Source organism: Emys orbicularis, chromosome 1, assembly GCF_028017835.1.
Source record: "Emys orbicularis isolate rEmyOrb1 chromosome 1, rEmyOrb1.hap1, whole genome shotgun sequence".
NCBI lineage: Eukaryota > Metazoa > Chordata > Testudines > Emydidae > Emys > Emys orbicularis.
Window position 1 is genome coordinate 232921667 of NC_088683.1, and position 18842 is coordinate 232940508.

At 41.7% G+C, this 18842-nt stretch overlaps 1 protein-coding gene across 1 annotated transcript in view; it reads right to left on the reverse strand.

Annotated features, from left to right (window-relative positions):
• FRMPD4 (FERM and PDZ domain containing 4) overlaps positions 1 to 18842 on the reverse strand; it is a 436947-nt gene that overhangs the window by 32875 nt on the left and 385230 nt on the right. Inside the window, exon 6 of the mRNA XM_065415057.1 lies at positions 9440 to 9485. Coding sequence (XP_065271129.1) covers positions 9440 to 9485 — 46 coding nt within the window. The remainder of the gene's footprint in view (positions 1 to 9439; positions 9486 to 18842) is intronic.

Sequence of the window (18842 nt, forward strand, 5' to 3'; positions counted from 1 at the left end):
TCATACAAGAAGAATGTGTTGATGTTTTAGTCCAATAAAATTAGTTGATGTTTTGGTTTGTCCCTGGTCCCTCAGGTCCCTTTGTCCATGAGACAAAATTTAGCAAGTAAATAAAATACATGAACATATTATGATGAATAGTAAGTAATGTACATAGGAAAATTAAATATACCAATACAAAGCCATAAGTGAAGCTGTTCACTCAGACATCTCAACTGGTTTGCAACACCAACAATGCATGTGTAAGTACTGTAATAAAATAATGAACACACCAAAAACTGAAAAATCAGATTTTTACTGTACAATACATAATATTGGGGGGAGGGATAGCTCAGTGGTTTGAGCATTGGCCTGCTAAACCCAGGGTTGCAAGCTCAATCCTTGAGGGGGCCACTTAGGGATCTGGGGCAAAATCAGTACTTGGTCCTGCTAGGGAAGGCAGGGGGCTGGACTCGATGACCTTTCAAGGTCCCTTCTAGCTCTAGGAGATAGGACATCTCCATTATTTTATTATTTTTATTTATTATTTATTTAGCATTTCACTAAATCTGGAACAAATCCTTGGTTTCAGTAGAATCATCTGGGACCATCTCCGTAAACTAGGATGTCTGATGATTTAGCGACTCATCATTGTTTACTATAGAATGAACCAGTTGATTTTTCCATGATGCTTTCATTAAAATAAGTATCGGCGATTCTTCACCTTGGAGGCATGTGCTGTGTATGTGCATAGCCAATAACTGCACTAAAAATAGCAAAATATAATTGGTTGGCTCTGATTCACAACATTGTTTTAAAAACCCCAAACAGTTATCAAATGCCAGGAATAGGATAGCTACTTCAGCATTGAAATTCCTGGGTCAAAAATTTAACAGTTACTGTACATTGAAAATAATCCGTCAGTGCACTGTGGTTAAAACAATATATGGAGATATACCTATCTCATAGAACAGGAAGGGACCCTGAAAGGTCATTGAGTCGAGTCCAGCCCCCTGCCTTCCCTAGCAGGACCAAGTACTGATTTTGCCCCAGATCCCTAAGTGGCCCCCTCAAGGATTGAACTCATAACCCTGGGTTTTGCAGGGCAATGCTCAAACCACTGAGCTATTCCTCCCCCCATGCTGGGATATATCACCTGGCCTATTTCTCTCCATATCTATACTACTGCTGTGCTGATCTCCTGCGCAGTTATACCTCCTTTGATCACTCGGTATCTGCTACTCCCCTTACTCTTGCTGGTTATGTCTCATGTGGAAGTGGCCTCTGTTTCTTATTCAACAGCTGAGAGGCATAAAGGAAAAAGTGTGTGTCTGTGAGGAGTGGTTGGTGCTGCACTACACTCAGCTCTACAGAGCAGCTTTTGCAGGAAGGACAGTAGGTCCTGTGACTGAAAGTATCATCAGCCAATCCAGATCCAGCCACCAGAAGGAAAGAAGAGCATGTGAGGAAGAATAAAGAGAGAACTGGAGGAGGGTAAGTTTAGGAGGGAAAGGAGAACTAGGGGCAGAAGAGGGTGGAAAATGAGAGCTGGAAGGGTAAAAGGTAAGACAAAATGTGTTGGAAAGAGAGGACCAGAGAGAATAAGCTTGAGGCACTCTTCCATTTTTCTGACTAGGGGAGAGGTAATTCTTGATTTAGTCCTAAGTGGCGCACAGGATCTGGTGAACATAGCTGAACCACTCCGAAATAGCAACCATAATGTAATTAAATTTAACATCCCTGTAGGGGAAAAATGCCAAAGAAACCTACCACAGTAGCATTTAACTTCAAAAAGAGGAACTATACAAAAATGAGAGAGCTCGTTAAATAGAAATTAAAAGGAACAGTCCCAAAGGTGAAATTCCTGCAAATTGCATGGAGACTACTTAAAGACACCATAATAGAGGTTCAAACTAAATGTATACCCCAAATAAATATAGAAATAAAAACAGTAAGAGGACCAAAAGAACGTCACCATGGCTAAACAGCAGAGTAAAAGAGGTGGTTAGAGGCAAAAAGGCATCCTTTAGAAACTGGAAGTCGAATCCTAGTGAGGAAAACAGAAAGGAACATAAATTCTGGCAAGTCAAGTGCACAAATTTAATAAGGCAGGCCAAGGAGTCATTCTGTATAGTTCTCTGAAAACATATACTCAATGTGCAGTGGTAGTCAAAAAAGCTAACAGAATGTTGATAGATAACAAAACAAAACATATTGCCAGAATGCCACTATATAAATCCATGGTATGCTCACATCTTGAATACTGTGTGCAGTTCTGGTCACCCCATCTGAGAAAACATATATTATAATTGGAAAAGGTACAGAGAAAGGCAACAAAAGTTATTAGGGGTATGGAACAGCTTCCATATGAGGAGAGATTAAAAAGGCTGACACTGTTCAGTTTAGAGAAGAGACGACTAAGGGGGATATGATAGAGATCTATAAAATCATGAATGGTCTAGAGAAAGTGAATAGGGGAGTGTTATTTACCCCTTCACATAACATAAGAACTAGGGGCACACAATGAAATTAATAGGCAGCAGGTTTAAAACAAATGAAAGGAAGTACTTCCTCACACAAAACAGTCAAATTGTAGAACTCGTTGCCATGGGATGTTCTGAAGGCCAAAAGTATAAATGGGTTCAAAAAAGAATTAGATAAGTTCACTGAGGATAGATTAATCAGTGGTTATTAGCTAAGATGATCGGGGATGCAACCTTGCTCCGGGTGTCCCTAAACCTTCAACTACCAGAAGCTGGGACTGGACAATAGGATGGATCACTTGATAATTGCCCTGTTCTGTTTATTCCCTCTGAAACACCTAGCACTGGCCACCGTCAGAGACAGAATACTGGGCTAGATGGACCATTGGTCTGACCCAGTATGGCCGTTCTTATTTTCACATATCCGATGCTGCCAAATTGTTTGCACAAGTGCATTCTGGGAAAACCTGGACAGTTATCGCATACTGCCTCAGAATGGGAATTGTGTGCTTGAAAAATACCTTCAAGGAGAAATGCCATCAACAGGTGGGGCAATGCAAATCGGGGATCTTGTACTGCACATGGAGGTGGGAGGAAGATAGATTGGCTTGGCAGAATTCTTTTTTTTTTTTTTTTTAATACTTTCAATAAATAATATACATGTTTATTTTAAGAATTTTTGCTGTTTTTATTTATCTAAATTTTCACACTTCTGGGAAATTATCAGGGAGTGTCAGACAATAGAGGGCTGAGACTGTAATTATTTAATGCCAGTAGCCACAGAGCTTCAAAAAGTTAAAGCTTTATAACTGTTAAAACACAGCTTGTCAACATCACGTCAAAATATACGAAGTAAATTTCCTTATATCAAAGTCTAGTAAGTTCTCAAGCAGCATTTTTCTTACTTTGCCCATCTGTAAACTTCGATTATTATCAATGGAAATATTTTTTTATCAGTTTGTGTGTGGACGGTAACTAACATTTACCGATAGACAAGCGAACCTGTTATACAAAACACAGTTAGGAGGTCATGCACAAACAACAAAATAGCTGTTCCTGGAAGACCACAAGGTATGATACAAGACTTCTGTTAGGAGTGCTACACTCAGTGACATTGTTACTAACCAAGTTTTAACCATGTTGTGTGCAGACAGATTTAGAGCCAACTATGCCTCTAACTGATTAAAAACTTGTTTAAAAGTTGTTTGCAGTGTTGCTGTAGCTGACTTGGTCCCAGCATATTAGAGAGACAAGGTTTTGTTTAGAAGTTGTACTTTGGACAAGGTCTAAAGAGTAGGTGTGAAAAAATGGCAATGTGCCTAGGTTTTTTAAAAAAATGTTGTTTGAGATTGGCTACAAAATCATGAGATTTTAAAAAAAAAAATACATTCTGGGTTCTTTTTATTTGCCTAATGGTTTCTGAGCCTCACTTCATGTTTTCAAGCTTTTCTCCAGAACTGTGAGGGCTAGAAACTTATTTTTTCTTTTACATGAAAGCTGGGACTCTCTCTGAATTATGTGATTCCAGGAGCTAGGTTTTCAAGGAAAACTCCAAATATCATGAGACTCACAAGCAAATCACAAGGGTTGGCTACATTGTCTATAATTCACATGCTCACATGAATCTGTGTAATCTACTGAAGTTTTTCAATAAACGTTGACTTTGTTTGACATATGGATGTATATGTCCAGAAGCACTTCTTTTAAAAGGCCATAAAAAGGAAACTGGACTTGTTTGTCCTTTTCCATCACACTACCTTACATTCCAGGGTTGAAATCCTGGCCCCACTGAAGTCAGTGGCAAAATTCCCAACGACTTCAGTGGGGTCAGGATTTTACCCTAGGAGTTTAAAGGGTTAATGAAGAAAGTAGCATATCAGACTATGAAATGAGTTCCATTCACAAAGTCTGAACACATAACACAATAGGCCAGTTAATTAACTAAACTGAATAAGATACCTTGTGGGATGGTAATCCATTTACAGAATAAAATGGTTTCAAATGATAATCAAATACCAAACTTCCAAAAAAAACAAAACTTTAAACTACTTCAAGTGCTTCAGCTGTTCAATCATTTTCTTATCAGCAGAGATGATATTCAAATTAACCTGGGAAAGATTTATTAGATTGACAGGAAGAACTAAAGATCACAGTGTTTTGTTTTGGTTGTAATTAAAATGAATGAGCTTAAACAAAACCTATCTGTAAAGTTTTAAAAAAATACTAAGTGAATTACATTGAGTAGCAGACCAGAGTATTATCAATCTGCATTATTGCTATTTTCACCTACAACTGTAGTGGACAGTTCGTTTTAAGCATGAAAACAATACAAACGCTAAACACAGCAAGTGTAAACTGTTCTCTTAGGAAAAATAATAAAGAAATAACGATAATCCTGTAATTCCCATTGGTGGGCATTTTTCCTGCAGTAATGGGAACACAAATGTTCCTCAAGCGTAGAGCTGGATGAAATTTTTCTAATAAAATACTTGTCAAAAAATTGCATTATTTCAAAACTAAAATTTTTCATGAAAAATGTGATTTTTGATTGTTCATTTCTTTATCCCCCTTCCCCACTTTCACTGGGAAAATGAAAACAAGTTAAAAAGAGGGGTAACCTGGAAAATGAAAAAAAGAAAAAGAAAAACATAGAACATTTAAAAACTAAAATCTACAGTAAATAGTTTGTGAAACATTTTTAATAAAACTAAAATCATTCCTTTTTGAAACCAGCAGAATGAAAACTATTTCAAATTTTGTCATGAAAAATCTTGACCATTTTCCAACCAGCCCTACTCAGGAAAAATGGCCTTTACCACACTAATGCCTGAGGTACCCCAGCACCTCTATTCAGCAGGTGACTAGCATACCTATCTAGCAACGAAAGAACACTAGGAGACTAACCTGGTTCCTGCACCTGCTAGAGTTCCATAGTCCCAAACAGAGTGCAGGCATTGTCTGCTAGCTATGGGGTATGCTGAGGTCCCTCGCCTTGCAGTGCATAGTCCGCGAGCGGGGAGGGGTAGTATAAACACACACACAAATTAGTTGGATCTGCTATTCCTTTTTGAAGAAAACTATTGTGTGTCCCGCTTCCACGCTATTTCTTTTGGCTCTGGTCACTGTGAGCACCTGCCCGTCTCCTGACCCAAAACATGGCTTCAGCAGACATGAGCAAGGTTTAGTCCAGTGGTTCTCAAACTTTTGTACTGGTGACCCCTTTCACATAGCAAGCCTCTGAGTGCGACCCTCCCTTATCAATTAAAACACTTTTTTATATATTTAACACCATTATAAATGCTGGAGGCAAAGCAGGGTTTAGGGTGGAGGCTGACAGCTCACGACCCCCCATGTAATAACCTCACGACCCCCTGAGGGGTCCCAACCTCCAGTTTGAGAACTCCTGGTTTAGTCTAATGGTGGGTGCCTCACAGTTAAGGAGAAGAAACTCTTTATTTTAATAACATTGATGGTTTTACTCCACCTTGAATTATTTTTGCTATTTAATATCTCTGTGTTATAATGATTGTAGGGCCAGGAGGCACCTTGGGACAGGCCTACTGATTTGTGGGGCCCCAAGCAAGAGTAGGGACTCCCGTCTCCTGGAAGCATGATCAGGTCATAAGTTACCTTCCCCTCTGGTCCACCTGCTGGAGGAAGAACTGTGAGTATCCTGAGGTCACATGGGATGAAAGGCCCCAATCGGCTGCTTGGTTTGCTTGTGCTTAAGGTTGACCTTGAGGTAATTCTGTTCTCATTTTAGTCACAGTTCATGTAGGATACTACTTCACATCAACGCCAGGTAGCCCAGCAAAGGAGACAGCCTGATCATCCAATCAAAAGCAAAACAACCTCAGGCCAGAACACTGCACAGATGTACAGTGTTACACTTTACAGTCAGTACTGAATACAACAGCAGCTCACTGAACTACATATAACTGCATTACAGGATATATCCCTTTTTTCACATGACTTTAAAGCAAACACTCAAATCAGTCAAACGAGGGACTACACTGACTTGTGCAAAAATGTGTGTAAGAGAATTTTTTTTTTCATGTTTTATATATATTTATTGTAATCAAACCCATTAAACATAGAGTGAGCCTAATTCTGCTCCCAGCTACCTCCGTGAGACTTCTGACTACAATGGGGTGGCACGTGCACGACTGGAGGTAAAATCTGTATCTCAATATTAGTAAAATGATCTTGGTTAAAAAGAAACAAAAGAATGAAGGTAAATGGTCCTGTGGTGCCTGGCCTGCACATATGTTTAATGGGGCCAATCCCCCTGATCACTGTGCCTCAAGTATTCTAGTGCAGCAGCCATTGTACAGTCTTGTTGGAGGGTGCATGCACTGTTTCCTGCTATAGCCGCTGGTGGCATTAGCTACCTGGAAGGATACAGGATAAGGGCAGATTAATTAACGCCCCATTCCATAGCTGGGCCCATATAGCTGTGTGTGTGTGTGTGTGTGTGTGTGTGTGTGTGTGTGTGTGTGTGTGTGTGTGTGTGTGTGTGTGTGTGTGTGTGTGTGAGAGAGAGAGAGAGAGAGAGAGAGAGAGAGAGATTGAGAGAGAGATGTGCAGTCCTTTGGGGATCCTGGCCTTTCTTCCCTCCCTCTTTATTGCAGTTAGTGTAGTTTGTAGCTGAGGAGTCGCAGCATATACCCACCAGGACTGGATTCTCATTTGCTTACCTACACACTAAGATCCAGGATTCGCACAGGTTCAGGATTGGTCAGCTCAGTGTAGAACATGGCCGTAAAGCGCTATCATACTGCTCAACTCCACACATTTGACATAGCACCTTTCAACTAAAGATCTCAAAGTGCATTGTAATCCTGATTTATGCCTCACAACAGCCACGTGAGATAGGTAAGTATCCTCATATAACAGAGCTTGAAACTGAAGCACAGAGAAGTTAAGGGACTTGCTCACAGTCACCCAGCAACCTACTGACCAACATTTTCAAACTAATTTCAGGAAGATTGTGAATGGAAGGCCTAATGGGGGTTGAGTCCCTGCCCTGAGATGGGAGACCCACAACCCTGGGTCCTACCCCTGTGGTTATGTTTGGGGGAGGCAGGGGGTTGTGTCCTGCCCTCAGGAACTGGGAGGCCCGGGCGGGGGAGTGGGTGCGGGGTGGGTTGGAGAGCAAGCCAGCCCGAAGCTCACCTTGGAGTGGTGGCTCTTGTCTCACAGGGCTGGCCCAGCTCCCCATTCCTGTGTGCTGGCTCTCGCTGCAGCATTTACTACTGGAAAACAGGCTGCCATATGACTTTCTACTAAGCGTATGCCTCTTTGACAGTAATGTTTCTAATGTATAAAGTGGGACATTTAATCTGACAATGGCTAATATATTTAATCTGTATTCTGTAAAAGCAATTACACCCTGGACGCACTGATTTTTCCACCCACACAGAGCTAAAGTTTTAGCAAATTAAATCTATATATAAGGTTGCCCATTTCAATATTTTAATCCTTTACTATTGGTTTAATTCTCCTTTTACAAACATATAAGCGGGGAGGGGAAGCTGGCTATATTTATCTTTCATCACAAAATGATGTCTCACTGAACTGAGATTCTAGTCCATCAGTGCCCCTTCCTGTCCAGCTCAGCCTCCCGCCCAAAAGACTCAGGCCTGGTCTACACTACCCGCGTGAATCGGCGGGTAGAAATCGACCTCTCGGGGATCGATTTATCGCGTCCCATCAGGACGCGACAATCGATCCCCGCTCTTACTCCACCAGCGAAGGTGGGAGTAAGAGCCGTCGACGGGAAGCCGCGGCAGTCGATTTTGCCGCGGTCCTCACAGCGGGGTAAGTCGGCTGCGATACGTCGAATTCAGCTACGCTATTCGCGTAGCTGAATTTGCGTATCTTAAATCGACCCCCCCCTGTAGTGTAGATGTAGCCTCAGCCCCTCCAGATCCTGAGCCAATACGAGTTTTACTCTCCTTTCAGCCTCCTACCCCCTAGACCCAACTGGGGCTCCTTCTCTCTCCCCACCCAGCACTGAGCCCCCCTACAGGGGAAGGTGGCAAGCACCTCTGCTTCCCGCGTTCCCTGCTCTCCCTGGCTGCTTTTCTCTCAGGATCTCCCTGCCCTGCCTGAGTCTCCTTCCTAAACACACACACAAGCCATGCCCCTTCACCAAGCCATGCCCATTACTCCCGCCTCAAATAACAGCAAGCCAGCATCATCCCTGTCTCGTAGGGAGTGAGCCAATGGAGCCGTTCAATTTTGAGCTCTGGGATTCAAGATGGCAAAGCTCATGACTTCCCATTCCAGCAGCGGCTGAAGTTCTCTCACCACAGCATGCAGATGGGGTTTTCCCCTCCCAGCTCCCTGCTCCACCCCCTACTGGCCCTGCCACTGCCAGATCATAGAATCATAGAATACCAGGGATGGAAGGGACCTCAGGAGGTCATCTAGTCCAACCCCCTGCTCAAAGCAGGACCAATCCCCAGACAGATTTTTGCCCCAGATCCCTAAATGGCCCCCCTCAAGGATTGAACTCACAACCCTGGGTTTAGCAGGCCAATGCTCAAACCACTGAGCTATCCCAGATCACCTGTCCTGAGATTCCCCCTCCCACATTGCTGGAGATAACATTATTAAATCAGGAGTTGGGAGTTTTTGGTTACAAATAGGAGTCTCGCTGACATACTGTGAGAGTTGGTCAGTCTGCCCAGAAAGTCAGTAGGACTGCTGGGAATAGAACTCAGCCTGCTGTTCTAAGCACTAGGTATACTCCTAGTACAAGTCAAAACATACCATTATTATTTAAATCACTGTTAAATTGTTCCACTGATGTACGCAGTGGTATATAGTCTTAAATTTTATCTTCAAACGCACAGCCTTTGTTTCACTTATATTTTTTGTTATGTAGATAAGATAGAGACAGACAGAAAATAGGCAGACAAAAGCATCTATGTTGCTAGGAAACTAATTCAGAAAACAATATAGATACTTACAGGGTAAGGTTGAACAACAGTCAGGAGGATCGATTCTTTGCAGCTTCTGTAAGGAAAAAAAAACAGAGTGAATATCCATACTTTCATGCTCTAAAGATAATAAGCTTTTCTTTCTAATGGAGAAAAGTGTGATCCTGTGGCCAAGTGTTTATTACAATCACATAGCAGAGCATTAGAGAGATGAATAATATACCAAAGTCACAATGAATATAAAAAATGAAGTGTTTTCCAATGTAACAAAGCAACCTGACTTGAACCTTATTATGCAGTTTATACTGGGAGATATTATTGGCTTCATCAAACAATTGTGCGTGGCAATGATAGCTTTCCCTACTGAGCGTGGAATAGATTTGGATTCATCAAATCTGTTTATTATTTGCAAACTACTTATTTCTTTCACTGGCTTAATAAAATGCAGTTGTTTCTCAGGCTATCCAGCTCCTGCAGATTTAGAGCCAAATTCAGTTGAAGATACTGGGGAGGGATAGGTAAAAGTGAAGGCAGAATTTGGCCCCGAGAGTCTTCCTGAATTCATCTTTGGGAACTGGGGGAAAGGAAGATTTTGAGAATATCCCATTTACAGTAAAATATCTACAATGTTATCAAAGAAAGATCATTCTTTAAAAATCGTATAGCTCTTCTTTGGGTAAAACCAGTGAACTGAAACCAGGTAAGCAGCACAATTATCTGAGCAGGTGAGTTTACAAGACAACCCTAAATCCCACGTCAAGGCTATTAAAACTGGAGAGGAAACCACTAGGAAATTTTGCATGATCAAATGATTCTGATAACTTAAAGGACAAATAAATGCTTATTTAATTACCAAAAGAGAAAACCCAAGTCAATACTTCATTTATTACATCATTGGATTGCTTGTTTTTTTATTAGCTAAGAAAAGGTTAGTTGCCATTTTGTTGAGATGGAGTTGATTTTCTGTAGGTTTTCCTAATTTCAAATGTAATTAATTGCCTGTTTATGTGATTTATTGCCTGGCCAAGTGAAGTGCAACTAATTTGAATGCCAGAACTGTTCAGTAGAACAAACTAAAATAAATCACAATTGTAGGGTTAAGCACCATGTCACTGGTTCTGTATGCAATCACCCTGTGCTGCCAATTTACTGTATTGAAATACCATTGAAAAAAATCAATGGAACCGTGGGAAAAGGAAATAGAAGAGACACTCAAGGACTGGTAGGAAAATCTTGTTGGAGTGTACCTGGTGAAGTCGGCATTTTCTTGCAGGGTTCCAACACCTGCTAAGAGAACTGGTCAACAGACTAGCCCAACCAGCCTATCAGATTCTACTCCTGTCAGTGGCATTGCACAGGTGCAACAGGGCAAACTTTGACCATATATTCTTGCAAATTTATAGTCAAAATGATAAAACTTCCTCAGTTCTCACATCAACTTCCCATTAATCATGATATCTGCATTATTTCATTAAAATAGTACAGATATCCCCTTGAGCAAGAGGAATTGAAAGCTTTGGTTTTGCCTATTGTATCCTCTATCCCAGGCAGAAGAAGAAGAAGAAAAACAACAACCATCACAACAACACTAACGATAGTGAAGCTTTGGAAGAGCTACATATGGTACATAAATTAAACATCCTTTCATAGAAAAGTCTACAAATCATTTTAGCCTAGTTAAAATAAATAGTCGCTTGGAGGAACATTACATGCATGAATTTTTTATTTTCAGAAATCATATTCTGCATTTAGGGCTAGACTCTATTAGTAAGATTTATTCACTCATGAAACAGTATGTACTCCTTGACTCATGGTGCTGATATTTCTGAGGAAAAATAGCAAATTTTAGGATCATGGAAGTTTATAGAAGGAATTACCTTAAACCTCTATTAAATTAAAGTTCATAGATTTTAAGAAAATCTCAATCCTGTGTTTATAATCAACTAATAAAAATAATAGAACTATATCTGGTTGAGTGAAAAACCTACTACAATTTGGGTAACCAAAAATATGCAATCAATGCAATTTATCATGTGAAATCTCATCACTATAGATATGGTGTCTACATATTTATCTATATATCCATCAAGGTAGGTAAGTAGACTGATTTACAGACAAATTTGTAATATATTGAAGAGCCACGAGGCAAATATTTCATGTCCCATTGGCCATCTTCCTTGCCACCACTAATCTCCCCAGGAACTTACTCTAACATTCCAATCATTGGGCATGTGACAGGGTTTTGGGCATAGGGTTGCTGATTCAACCCTCTGCAAGCCAGCTCCCATTTAGGGGAATAAATTAGAGCTGGCTGGAGATAACCTGGCCCTTATTGGGGAAGCAAAGATAGCTGCTGCCTAATTAGCCTGGAGCTGTATAAAAGCCTCAGGGGAAGAATGCCAAAGGGGGAGCAGAAAGAAAAGGAAAAAGGCAGGGAGGTAGCACCTCTCTCTTATAGGCGGTGAAGGGACAACTGTACATGGTGAAATGGTGGTGGGAATAAGCCTGTAAATAAACTGCACCTGTGGTTACTAACCCCCAGGGTCTCAGAGTGACTTTGTGGACCTAGCCGAGGCAGGAGCTGAGGGGGCCCTGCTGCGCTCTGCTACAGGCAACTTTAAAGTGTTGTCATTTAAAAAACATAATTTGTCATAGAAATGTTTTCCCTCTTTAATTCTCCTTCAATTAAACCTGTCCAAGACCCAGGATAGGCAAGATTCTGACTGGGCCAGTATCAGATTTTTTTTTTATATAACAAAAAGGTCACTAATTTAAAATTCTATCTTGGGGGCAATTCCCAGCTTCCTAATAGGACCAGCACTTGCACTGGAATGACCTTTGAAATTGGACCATAAATCAGGCATTTTTAGGTATAAGAAGGCATATCTGGTCATTTTTAGATATTTTTAGGGCTCCTTCTGAGCCTTGTACAATTGGACTAGTAATACCGAGGCACCTGGCTTTATGGACAGAGAGGCACACAGAGTAGGCATTAAAATACAATTTTTAAAGACTCTAAAACATTACTTAAAATAGTTTTCTGTAATACATATGGCTCATGCAAAATACACGATGGTGGCATGTAATGTAAATGTTTTATCACCATCTGTTTGAGATGACCTGGTGCGTACCTGGTGAAGGAATAATAATACCTTGCTCTTACATAGTGCTTTTCATCTTTCAATCTGAAAGCACTTGTATCATTATCCCACTCACTCATGACTTCAAAACTAGCCCAAACTCATGCTGATGAAACCCTTAACATGCACATCACCATATAATTCCTATATAGACATAATGTGTATATATACACATGTATATTAAAACTATAAAACCTGTAAACTACACTACTCCATCAAGTGTGTGTGTATATATATATATATATATATATGGAGTATATATAAAGTGTACATATATGTACACACACACAACCCACTCACCCCCACCCCTGCTGGATGTGTGTGTGCTATTAGATATTAAATACAGAAACAAACTGATCACATGACCTAATTTAAATTTGCACCTTTGCTCTCCTAAAAACTCCAGGAAGGCAACAGCACAAGACAAAGACAAAAATCTGTCAAATTTTCCCTTTGCACAAGCCTTCTTTTCTCTTTTATCCACATACCTAAAGTATAGTTTCAGAAGGTATTTATGCATATCAAAATGTCTGTAATTTCCATCAGATTTCCACATTTTTATTCTACTGATCCACCCATCACTTAATGAGTTGAAAAAAGATTGTAATCAAAAGTAGAATTTAGACCATACAGGCTAAAAGACCAAATCTATATTTCCTGGCATTGACGAAGACTCTAGATTTTAGGGTGCTCTATCATCTGCCCAGCCAACAAAGAATTCAAGTACCTATAGCCAAGTTCTCTTCATTTCAGGAAAGGGAATTAACTGAGAAGTACAAATCTACAAAGTTGCAACGAGAATGGGAAATTCAGTGGCTCATCTCTTTGACCTTTGCAAAGCCCTGTATTATGATTATATTTGTCCATTCCACCTACTCCTTGCAGGTACTTCAGCCATAAGAAAAAGAGAATATCAATGGTCTGAGAATCAAATTACAGAACATTTAAAAAGATCGAAGTAGTATTATTGAGTATTATCTCTCTCAGACGACATGAGGCATTAACATTCCGATGCAGTGTTAGCCATTGACTTTGTCTGTGAACTTGCAGGTGGGGAAATATGGTCCCTCTTTTGCCATTTCATGTCCATTTGAATCAGAGACAGTGGCAGAGTGAGTCGGGGCAGTATCACGTGGAGAGATATGGACCAAGGAAATAGTTGTCTCTGTGCTTCATAATCACAGAAAATACAGTATGCAAGGAAGGAGAGTGAGGTAAGGGCACAATCTGTATTCATTCTTAGGAACTGAGAACTAGAACTTATTTGCTATCCATTTTACTGAAAAATATGAACTCTTTCAGCACTCAGATGCATACTAGGTATCTCACTCTGTACAGATAAGGAGGCCAAGTCCCCAGCAAGAGCAGCTAACATTCTATACAGTACTTAGAAATTGTATTATACAACAGCAGTAGTATTTATATTATGTCAATCAGGGATGCCCTCCCTTTTAGGCCCAAACTTATCTCTGAGCCATTCAGTGTGAATCATGAGATTCTAAAACTATTGTTCGGAAATGCAATGATAACAATGACATCACTAAGATCTTCCTTCTCTGAAATTTCTATGCTGTGTCTTGCATTTTGGGTCTTTGCCATATGTGACAAAGGTCTGTGTTTCATATTTGAATCTTGTTGGGCTGAGAATTATGACTGTCACCAGAGACTCCATACATAATTACATTTTCTGACTTAAAGAAATGTAGTGTTGTGTTCATCCCCTGAGTTAAAATCTGGGAGCCAAAAGTAATAGGTTGGCAAAAATATCAATCGTATTCAAAGCAAAATGAAGCCATTTTTAACTTCCCAGAACTAGGCTAATAAAAGCTCTGTGATTATGCATTTTAATGCCATTCATTACTGTAGACATTAAGACAGCAAAAGATTTTTCATCTTAAATCTGAGATCAGTCTACTGTAGTCCATTATATTTGGCTTCATAGGGTTTGCTTTTATTTTAACTGCATATCTCTCTCTGTGTGTGACACACACACACACACACTCTCTCTCTCTCTATCCCTGAGTTCTCCTACATGCGTTATCCTTATGTAAGGGAATTCAAAACTCCAATCTATTTGGAATTTTAAAGTTTCTGGCTGACTGTTCCCCTGAGAGACAGAGGTTGTCCCCAAGCTCCATGTGAATGGGATCTAGCAGAGGTCAGGGATATTTCTTAAAGAGTCACTGGAGCAGAGGACTGAACCCTGTGTCTCTCACCGCACCAGGCTATAAAGTTATTTTCGCTTGCTCTTTCTCTCTGGACTCTCATTTATCCACAGTAGCACAGCTTCAGTAAGAGAGAGATCGAGGGAGCCCCACATAAGTCTATCCCATGGTCCAGTGGCAGGACACCCCTCGTTAAATCCCTTCTCCTAGTCAGATAGAGGGAGGAATTGAACCTGCATCTCCTACACCTTGGGCCACCACCACGAACGTTAGGCATGTTTGGAGCACATCTACTAGATCAGGCCCCACAGGCAAGTGAAGCACTTTTTCTGCCTGTCTTCCTCTGGTTTGTGGATAGCATTGGGGCTTAGGTGGGAAATAGGCATCCAGACACCTGAAGTGAGGCAGCAGTGCAGATGCCCAGAGGCAGAAACTTAGGCACCTAGGCAACTTTTACCTTGAATATTTAGGTGCTGAATGAATTTAGATGACTACAGGTTAGGGGGCACTCCAGCGGGCATTTTCTGGATTGTAGTGGAGCCTAAACCTGGGATTTAGGCACCTACATCTGGGGATTTGGTGAGTAAGTACCCTTGTGGATCTGGGCTTGTGACTCAGCACCCTCCACAACTCAAAGCTATGGCTAAGAGCTCATAATCAGCTCCATGGTGGTACACAGTACCATGTTAGAATTCTGGGTGAGATCCTCACTCCTGGCCTCTTTGTAAAAGATCTGGAGCAGTGTAAAGGGGTCTTAAAGCCCTGGTTCTGGCTGTGGCAGAATTCCTCCAGTACAATCACTGAAAAAGACAGTCAGATGGATGCCTCCCAAAGACCCCTTTGCAAGCGCTGCTATATCAGGGATGAGGCCATAGTACACAGCACTGAGGAAATTCCAGGCAGCCCTGTGGCTATAGGGTAGCCCTGGGGGGCTCCCATAATTGAGACAGGCACCCAGAGCTATGTCTACACTAGCACTTTTGTCGGTATAACTTATGTCGCTCAGGGGTGTGAAAAAGCACTCATCTGAGTGACATAAGTTACATTGACAGAAATGCTGATGTGGACAGCGCTACGTTGGCGGGAAAGCGTCTCTTGACATAGCTACTGCTGCTTGTTGGGGGTGGTTTAAGTAGGTAGACGTGAGAGCTCTCCCGTCAGCATAGAGCAGCTACATGGGAGACCGTACAGTGGCACAGCTGCAGAGGTACAACTGTGCCGCTGTAAGCTCTCGGGTGGGCTGAAGTACAAAAGTGGCTTAAGACTCTTGGAGAACCTCATCCATGGCAACTGGTAGGAAAGTACAATGAGCCTTGGGGATGTCCAATGCCAATCGACCAGAATTTCTAAAGGCACTTTGTGGTGTATTTAATTATTCCTAGCAGTATTTTAGTTTGGATCGCTGCACTGATTCAGGAAAAAGCATTAAAAAAAAAATCTCCTTGAGAGATTTAAGTCTGATATTACAGATGTGAAGATTTCCAGAAGCAGAATTAGTCTGCATGTGAAGCTGGTAGTTTTGCAGGGTTCTTATTCAAACAAATCTGACCCCTCAAATAGTTCAAATAATGGATGCTTAAAATGGCCACTGCCACATAAAAAGACACAAGCATACGATTATTACTGCACTGCAGGATCAAGCAGAAGTAGAAACTAGGCTGAGAGAGAGGAGACACTGATTCTAACATAAATATCTTCAATAATAGCAACAGGAATACAGAAAATTACTGTCAAAGCAAATTGCTTTTTATATAAATGTTCTCTCTTTTAAAGGTTTGGCACAGTGTGAAAGTCGATCTTTAAAACTCTCATAGTCTGCAATTGGCACTAATTGGAACCCTTCTTGGCAGTCTCAGCACGGGGCCAAGGAGTGAGTGTGTGTGGAGATTGAATTATTCTCTTGCTAATAGAAGTGGCCCCATCAGATCAGGATTGAGGCATGTTGGCTGATAGTGAAAGGAAGCTTGTGTTGCTGCTATAAAGATTTTGGGGAGAAAGAAGCCCTCATTCTCTAGGACTGTCTGTCAGTTTTACGGGAACTGATTTCACTTTAATTTTTCCTTTATTGTCATTATGGTGGGAAAGTCCTAGGAATTCTACCTATTTAAATTTCACTGTTTTACTATCTAAGAAATTATCACCACCACAAAAAGCAAACCAAAACAAATACACCGCCTAAATTGCCAACTGTTTCTATAGGACCCTCAATATTTTGAGCTCCATTTACAAGAATACAAGTAACATCATAAGCTATTTGGAAGCGCCAACTAGAGCAGATTGTGGCTTAGCAATGTTATTGTCTGGCTATACAGAAAGAAGGACAGGAAACATTTGACATGGGTTAATTAGGCCGCAATTTTATTATTAGATGTGTCAGACTACCCAGCAGATAAACGTGTACAGTGCAGGTAACCCCATGTTTATTCTGTAATTACCCGGGGGGCTTTTACCAGCTCCCCCTCCTTTTCCATCCATCCCCCTCGTAGGAGGGTTAAGGTGGGCTATAAGAATGGGGGGTTGGCTCCCTGCCTTATCAGTCATAGGAGTCCCCAACTGCCATCCGTTTGTTCCTTTAATGAACACCTCTTTTTAAGTCCTTTTCCAAGCCATTTATTTGGTCACTATACCTTCCCTATGGAATATGTGCACTGGACATCCGCCACAAGGAGGTGCCAGTGATTAGCTTGACTGCCTCCCCCGCAAACCTAGTCGGGTTCCCAGACATCTTTTACTGCCCCCCCTTTTATATTGGGCAAAACAAATGGGTTCCCAGGATTTACAGGGGAAGCCCATACTCCCTGAATAATTTGGTGTCCCAGGATGTCCAAATTGCTGAGCTTTTTATGACCCCAAGGGATTTGGTCACCCCGCTGTTAGAATCTGTTGAGCCTTGTCCACCCGGGTGGCGCTCCACAGCTCCCAGCCAGATCCTGCATTAATGCATGTCTGACAACACGGCTCTGCATCAAGCCCCTTCTTGTTCTGGGCAGTAATTGAACTCCTTTATACATTCCCAACTAGTGTTCTCCACATCATGTCAGTGACTGCTGACGGGCCCATCAGCGCACAGCAGTGGCATGAGCTGGTCCAATAACATGCTTCTCCTTCCATGCCAACGCAGCCTTGCTCCATCACTGGACCCTGGTTGCCAACCCTTAAGGCCACTAGGACATCCGCCTATGTGCATAAGAAAAACAATCCTGTGCCCACAGATCCACACCATCGCCTCCATGGCCGGTTTGCCCTCATCTGGAATGGAATCACAACACATTAAAGGTTGCACACCATATTGTATGCCTTTGAATGCCAGCATCCAATTGTCAGAATTGCCAGTGCCCCTGTACCCCGCTGCACCACTGCTGTTGTGGCCCCTGATTGCAAATGGCTGAGAACCAAATTCCATAAGGCAGAACCAAGCTTCCAGCCTTTCCGGAAGATAGCAAATGCTGCCCAGTCTCCTTGATCACCATCGCAAGTTTAATATCCCTGCTTGCCCCTCCTGGTGTACATCATCCAGTTCCAAGCGCCCCCTTGACAGTGCCCCTACATAACCCAGGCATCAGCTCACTGATTCCAAAAGTACCCAAACTGTTTTTAAGAATGCTGCTCTGAGCAAGGCCATTTAGATTCCTGAGGATGTTAACTGTGATGTGCCTGCATGATTGCTGCATGGGGCCATTGGAAAACCACCACCCTGCCAGCAACCTTTGAGTTAAGACTGCTGTGTGGATATGGATAACCATTTAGCCAAATGACAAATATAACAGCCAAGAGGCGATTCCAAGATTGTTAACGTTGCCAATTGATGGGTTGCACATCACCCTGTGTACCGCAGCACCCGCTGCTCTGTAATGGGCCATTGGGTGACCAGCCTTTCTGCTCCTGTAATTGCATGAATTTATTGAGACTTGTCCCATGTGACATGTGAAAGGAGTCAGTGGATCTCCATGCTACATCGCTAACCATCCTACCCCAGGTTCCATGTAGCTAGCAAAATTCACTCAGGTTCTTGGCTGGCTCCTGGTGCCAGCTTCCAAAACCTGTTTTGTAAAAGTGAGGCAAGGCATCTGCTATGCCAGTATAAACCCAGGAAAGGCAATAAAGTAATGGAGATTATCCTGGAGCCTA